This window comes from Calidris pugnax, unplaced genomic scaffold, assembly GCF_001431845.1.
Source record: "Calidris pugnax isolate Ruff unplaced genomic scaffold, ASM143184v1 scaffold541, whole genome shotgun sequence".
NCBI lineage: Eukaryota > Metazoa > Chordata > Aves > Charadriiformes > Scolopacidae > Calidris > Calidris pugnax.
In genome coordinates, this window is record NW_015091272.1 from 17,569 (window position 1) to 24,661 (window position 7,093).

At 59.2% G+C, this 7,093-nt stretch overlaps 2 protein-coding genes across 2 annotated transcripts in view; one reads left to right on the forward strand and one right to left on the reverse strand.

The window, feature by feature from the left end:
- Window positions 1-2,141, forward strand: part of GDF11 (growth differentiation factor 11) — a gene marked incomplete at its 5' end in the record, with an annotated part of 13,664 nt that extends 11,523 nt beyond the window's left edge. The window contains 2 exons of the mRNA XM_014960558.1: window positions 1,865-1,916; window positions 2,053-2,141. Coding sequence (XP_014816044.1) covers window positions 1,865-1,916; window positions 2,053-2,141 — 141 coding nt within the window. The remainder of the gene's footprint in view (window positions 1-1,864; window positions 1,917-2,052) is intronic.
- Window positions 1,147-7,093, reverse strand: part of SARNP (SAP domain containing ribonucleoprotein) — a 33,103-nt gene continuing 27,156 nt past the window's right edge. Inside the window, exons 9-10 of the mRNA XM_014960559.1 lie at window positions 6,112-6,201; window positions 1,147-2,704 (exon numbers count right to left, since the gene is read on the reverse strand). Of these exons, the coding sequence (XP_014816045.1) occupies window positions 2,663-2,704; window positions 6,112-6,201 (132 nt within the window). The 3' untranslated portion in view covers window positions 1,147-2,662. The remainder of the gene's footprint in view (window positions 2,705-6,111; window positions 6,202-7,093) is intronic.

Consider the following 7,093-nt stretch of genomic DNA (forward strand, 5'->3'; position numbering starts at 1 on the left):
TCATTGTGCGCCCACGGTTCTCTTTCTGCCCCTATTCAGCCCAAATTAGTCACGAGCAGCCCCCGGCTCCCAGAGGAAAAATAAATGAGGTGGGGGTTTAAACACGGGGGGGGGTGGGACCGTCCCCATGTCCACCCCCCACCCCACTCCCACCATCCAGAGGGGGAAAGATGTGGTGTCTTCTGTAAAACAGCCCCCAGACTCCCCCCAGGAGCTGGGGACACCAACATGGGATGGGGGACACCAACACGGGATGGGGGACACCAACGCGGGATGGGGGACACCAGCATGGGATGGGGACACTGCCAGGAGCTGGGGACACCAACATGGGATGGGGGACACCAACACGGGATGGGGGACACCAACATGGGATGGGGGACACCAACATGGGATGGGGGACACCAACATGTGATGCGGACATCAACATGGGATGGGGACACCAGCACAGGCTGGGGACACCAACACAGGATGGAGGACACCAACATGGGATGGGGACACCAACATGGGATGGGGGACATCAACATGGGATGGGGACACCAACATGGGATGGGGACACTGCCAGGAGCTGGGGACACCAACATGGGATGGGGACACCAACATGGGATGGGGGACACCAACACGGGATGGGGGACACCAACATGGGATGGAGGACACCAACATGGGATGGGGACACTGCCAGGAGCTGGGGACACCAACATGGGATGGGGACACCAGCACAGGGTGAGGACAACAGCAGGGGCTGGGGACACCAGCAGGGGTTGGGGACACCAACATGGGATGGGGGCACCAACATGGGATGGGGACACCAACATGGGATGGGGACACCAAGATGGGATGGGGACACTGCCAGGAGCTCAGGGTGACGGTGACAGCGTCCCACGGTGGGAGTGAAGGCCCAGGTACCACCAAGGCTACTGGAAGTGATGGGTGGCCACTTGGACAGAGCCGCATCCCCCTGGCACATCCCGGCACCCACAGCAGACGTGGTGAAGCCAAGACGGGTCAGAATTTGGCCAAAACCCATAAATTCAAGGTTTGGCCATTCCCAAAGGGCCCCCCCAGGAGTGGTGGTGGCCAAGTCCCCGTGTGGCAGTGGCCAAGTCCCCGTCTGCCGTGGCCACCGGGCGAAGCGAGAGCCCCAGCACGGCCCCGGAGAAGCACTTTTATTACCAAAAACGGAGAAGGAGAAGGAGAAGGAGCGTTCGCCCGGACGAAAACATTTCCAGCCAATAAACCAGCAAAACGGGCCAAATAGAAAATCACGTCTTACAAAATCCGACATACAAAAGAAAAAAAAAAAAAAGAAAACAAAATAATAATAATAATAATATCGGAGTAACGAGGTTATGACGTGGAACCAGGAAGGAGAAAGGGAACTTCCACTCACTCGGCCAACCCCGGACCCCGGGGCTTTTTGGGGAGGGACCCCAACGTCCCGGGTATTGCTGGGGGTCCCCGAGGGCAGGGACGCAGCCGTTAGCTGCTTTTAAAAAAAAAACCACCATAAAATATATATATTGCTTATTAAGAACCCGGTACGAGCCTCTGAAAAGCTGGATTTGAACCCGCAGCCGCTGCCCTCCAGCATCGCCCCGGTGGGAGGTTATGGCCAGAAATAGGAATTCCAGGAGGAGGGAAGACGAGCAGGGACCAAGGCTGGAGTGACACCAACTCTCCAGGCAGAGATGGGACGGGCACTGGCTCCTCCTGTGCTTCACCCCCTCTTCCTCCTGGGTCAATTCCTGGGGGAATCGGTCCCAACAGCCCCCCCAGGACCCACGGTGCTGGTGGAGACACTAAAGCTGCAGGAAGTGCCACCTTTTGCCTGATTCGGCCAGATTTTGTTCCGTAATTTCACCAAAAGGGCCCCGAGTTCCTGCGTGGCCACCAAGGGTTTTCCACCCGGAGCAACCGGGGTACGGCACCGCGAGGGCTTAACGAGGGGGGGTAAAAGGAGGGGTGAGGAGGGGTGAAAAGGGGTGAGAAGGGGTGAAAAGGGGTGAGGAGGGGTGAGAATGGGCTCCATTTTCTCCATTTTTCCTCCCGTTTTAGGTCCCTCTGGTCCCAATCTCAGGTCAACGGGTGATTTTTGCTCCGACGGTCCCCACCAGCCTCAGGCCGGGAGGGAAAGCCCCCAGTGAAGCCCCCCCTGTCACTGCTGCTTTTTGAAACTGGGAGACAATATTATTGAGAAAATCCTTCCCTCACACTCATCCTGCCGGATCCCGGCCGAGCCGGGGGTGAGATGATGCCGGAGGTTGGGAGCAGGATGGGACCACGTCCTTGTCTCCAGGGCTGGGAAGAGACTGGGGTAGGGCTGAGCCTCCCACCAGGAGGAGGAGGAAGAGGAGGAGGAAGAGGAGGAGGAGGGACCACTGGATGGCAAACAGGCAGCAAACTGCAAACCAGGAACCCCCCGGCGCCGCAGGGAGAACAGCGTCTTCCTTTCGCTCAGCTCTTCCTCATTTTTAAACTTGGTAACTTAGAAAAAACAAAAAAAAACCTAAAAAAGTAGCACAATCATACAACTACGGGGGATTCCCTGTCTACCCATCGCTAAACCCTAGAGAAACAGTGGGGAGGGGGGGGGGAAAGTGGGGGGAGGAAGGGGCAGGGGGTGCACGCACTCGAGAGGCACCGCTGCGAAGGGGCTGGACCCTCCTCAGACGATCCCGAAGCGTTCTGCTCTTTTCCTCTTCTTTGCCTGCGAAGGGGAACGACAAGAAAACCATTAACTCCCCCCCAAAATGAAACAAATCCACCGGTTTTTTTTTAAATCCCCCATGCGACCCCACGGGGGGGATTTAATTAATAATTTGGCCTCGGGGCCAGCACAGGAGCTCGGCGGCTGCGGCTCCGTCCTGAGCCCGGGGCAGCCCCGGAGGTTTCTCCTCTTCCATCAGGGACAAAGAGCGCCCCGAAATCGAGGAGCAGAAACCCCCCGAGCGCCTGCGACACGGCGCTGGCAAAGAGCTACAAAGGGGCTGAGCAGGGAACAATGCCCACTTGAGAGGCCTGGAAACCCTCCCCGGCAGTGGGGAGGTGGGAAATGTAAAAGGGCAAAGGGTTAACACTCTGCTATTCATGGAAAAGGTGAGAGGGACACACTAAAACGCATTAAATATACTATTGCGTCCCTCAGATATGCCTTTAAGCCGATACATGAGGGGCGTATAAATCTTAATTTTTAGCAGGATAAATAGCCCGGGGGCAACAGAAGCCCTAATCAAGAATCTCCAGGGGAAAGGTGCATTTGAGTGCACACAATACCAGTAAAAAGACCTTTTTGTTCCAGGCACAATCTCCGAGTGACCTAACGGAAAAGCATGGAATCCCCCGGCCCGGCCCGAGGGGCTCCTTCTCCCGTGCTCCGAGAGGGCTGGGAAGGCACTTCTGCACCAAACCCCCACCACAAAATCGGGCAGAAACCACCCCCAAACCCACCTGAATTGTTGGGAACCAAACAAAACCCACTTCTTCCCCGTTGAGCCCCGGAGAATCCAGGGGAGCAGCTTCCAGGAGCCAACGCTCGCCCGGCCCCAACCTTTGCCGTTGGGAGCCCCTGGTCCAGAGGGGTCCCTTTGTCCCCAGGGGAGGGGTTCCCGGCCCAGAGGGGTCCCTTTGTCCCCAGGGGAGGGGTTCCTGGTCCAGAGGGGTCCCTTTGTCCCCAGAAGAACGGTCACTGTCCATGAGGGGCCCCTTTGTCCCCAGGAAAGGGGTCCCCAGCCCAGAGGAGTCCCTTTGTCCCTAGAAGAAAGGTTCCTGTCCAAGAGGGGTCCCTTTGTCCCCAAGGGGGGTGTTCCTGGCCTGGAGGGGCCCCTTTGGCCCCAGGAGAGGGGTCCCCAGCCCAGAGAGGTCCCTTTGTCCCCACAAGAAGGGTCCCTGTCCATGAGGGGTCCCTTTGTCCCCAGGAGAGTGGTTCCTGGCCCAGAAGGGCCCCTTTGACCCCAAAAGAGAGGTCCCCAGCCCAGAGGAGTCCCTTTGTCCCCAGGAGAGGGGTTCCTTGTCCAGAGGGGTCTCTTTGTCCCCAGAAGAAGGGTCCCCGGCCCAGAGGGGTCCCTTTGGCCCCAGGAGAGGGGTTCCTGGTCCAGAGGGGTCCCTTTGTCCCCAGGGGAGGGGTTCCTGGTCCAGAGGGGTCCCTTTGTCCCCAGAAGAACGGTCACTGTCCATGAGGGGCCCCTTTGTCCCCAGGAAAGGGGTCCCCAGCCCAGAGGAGTCCCTTTGTCCCTAGAAGAAAGGTTCCTGTCCAAGAGGGGTCCCTTTGTCCCCAAGGGGGGTGTTCCTGGCCTGGAGGGGCCCCTTTGGCCCCAGGAGAGGGGTCCCCAGCCCAGAGAGGTCCCAAGAACGGTCACTGTCCATGAGGGGCCCCTTTGTCCCCAGGAAAGGGGTCCCCAGCCCAGAGGAGTCCCTTTGTCCCTAGAAGAAAGGTTCCTGTCCAAGAGGGGTCCCTTTGTCCCCAAGGGGGGTGTTCCTGGCCTGGAGGGGCCCCTTTGGCCCCAGGAGAGGGGTCCCCAGCCCAGAGAGGTCCCTTTGTCCCCACAAGAAGGGTCCCTGTCCATGAGGGGTCCCTTTGTCCCCAGGAGAGTGGTTCCTGGCCCAGAAGGGCCCCTTTGACCCCAAAAGAGAGGTCCCCAGCCCAGAGGAGTCCCTTTGTCCCCAGGAGAGGGGTTCCTTGTCCAGAGGGGTCTCTTTGTCCCCAGAAGAAGGGTCCCCGGCCCAGAGGGGTCCCTTTGGCCCCAGGAGAGGGGTTCCTGGTCCAGAGGGGTCCCTTTGTCCCCAGGAGAGGGGTTCCCAGCCCAGAGGGGTCCCTTTGTCTCCAGGAGAGGGGTCCCCAGCCCAGAGGGGCCCCTTTGACCCCAAAAGAGAGGTCCCCAGCCCAGAGGGGTCCCTTTGGCCCCAGGAGAGGGGTCCCCAGCCCAGAGAGGTCCCTTTGTCCCCACAAGAAGGGTCCCTGTCCATGAGGGGTCCCTTTGTCCCCAGGAGAGTGGTTCCTGGCCCAGAAGGGCCCCTTTGACCCCAAAAGAGAGGTCCCCAGCCCAGAGGAGTCCCTTTGTCCCCAGGAGAGGGGTTCCTTGTCCAGAGGGGTCTCTTTGTCCCCAGAAGAAGGGTCCCCGGCCCAGAGGGGTCCCTTTGGCCCCAGGAGAGGGGTTCCTGGTCCAGAGGGGTCCCTTTGTCCCCAGGAGAGGGGTTCCTTGTCCAGAGGGGTCTCTTTGTCCCCAGAAGAAGGGTCCCCGGCCCAGAGGGGTCCCTTTGGCCCCAGGAGAGGGGTTCCTGGTCCAGAGGGGTCCCTTTGTCCCCAGGGGAGGGGTTCCCGGCCCAGAGGGGTCCCTTTGTCCCCAGGGGAGGGGTTCCTGGTCCAGAGGGGTCCCTTTGTCCCCAGAAGAACGGTCACTGTCCATGAGGGGCCCCTTTGTCCCCAAGAGAGGGGTCCCCAGCCCAGAGGAGTCCCTTTGTCCCTAGAAGAAAGGTTCCTGTCCAAGAGGGGTCCCTTTGTCCCCAAGGGGGGTGTTCCTGGCCTGGAGGGGCCCCTTTGGCCCCAGGAGAGGGGTCCCCAACCCCACACTGGAGCCAGATTTAGGTGCTCCCCACCCAACTCAGCGGAGGAGCCGCCGCAGCACGAGCTGGTGCCTCGGAAGGATTTGTAGCAGAAAAAAAAAAAAAGTGGGTAAAAGTCCCTGAAAGAGAGCACAAGATGGCCTGGAGGCACTTACAAATTTAAAAGATGGGCCAAAAGCAGAGAGGAGAGAACAAAGCAGGGAGGAGGGACGCTGGAAACAGGGTCAGCGTCTCCATCCTCATTATCCCGTGGGGTCTCCGGGGATTTCTGGATGAAGACCTACAATTGCATCCGAGGGGATGCAGAGGAAGCAGATCCAGGACCCCAGGAATCACAGAGAGAGGTGGGCTTGAACCCAGGGGAGGGGGCACCAGGCTGGGAGACACTGGAGTGGATCAGATGTGCCTCCACCTCTGCTGGACACATCCAATGGTCCCGTGGGGGGCATCACCAAGAGCGTGGCCAGTGGCCACAGGTCGAGGGGGGGTCATCCCTCTGTCCCTGCTCCCCTCAGCACCCCTGCCTGCCCCCCTCCACGCAGGAAAAGCTCTTACCTCTGTGTCCTCTGTGGCTCCAGCCCCGGCTGAACTCGTGACGATGCCAAACCGCTCCTTCCTCTTCTTCAGCTTCTCGTCTTCTTCGCTCTGGGCACAAAGAAAGACAGAAAGAAAAGACGAGGATTTATTTTGTTGGCCATGCCCCAGGGTGCTCGTTTAGTGGGGAAATCGTGTCCCTCCTACCCCTGCTCCCCCTCAACCAGCTACTGGAGCATCTGCCAAAAGTTGGAGCGAGGAGGAGCGAGGCCAAGAGCGGAGCCGGCTGCTCCTCTCCCTCAGGAGATGTGGGGACTGGAGAAGGGATGAAGGAAGGATGGGGAAGGGCTGGGTTCCTTTGGCCAGGAACAGCCAAACCCATCAGTTCTCCTCAAAGTCCTCCACTTTCTGAGGATTTATTCCTCCCTCTGGTTGTTTGGTGACAGTTTGGAGACGCTTCCACATCGCTAGGACCTTGCCACCTTCACCCACCGGCTCAGTCCTGTCGGTCCCACTCCCCGCGGTGTCACCGGAGCCACCAGTGAAGGTTAAACCCATCCCTGGGTGGGACAGCAGGCACCATCCACCCAGGGCTCTCCAGAGCCCTCTCCCAGCTCAGAATCCCACCCTGGGTCAGGATTCCTCCAGCTTTGAGGGAAAAAAAGGCAAAGCAGTGGAACCAGAGGGTCGGGAACAAAGGAGGCCGGGAGGGATTATCATCCCGGGGATGGGGAAGGGGAGGAAGAGGAGGAAAAGTCACTCTCTGGAGCTGCACGACACACACAGACAGGGGTTTTGGCCACACAAAGAAAACCCAACCTGAGCATCAGGGCTCTTAAAAGCCAGGGCTGAGCCCCGTGAGGAAGAGGATGGCCCCAAAGCAAGAAGAAAAGCGCTGTGTCTTTAACGCAGGGACCCGGGAGGCTCCCAGGGACCACGCTGAGCTGGAGGGGTTTATTTATTTTTTCGGTAAATCCCCCCCCTCTTTGCTTCACACCCCCCC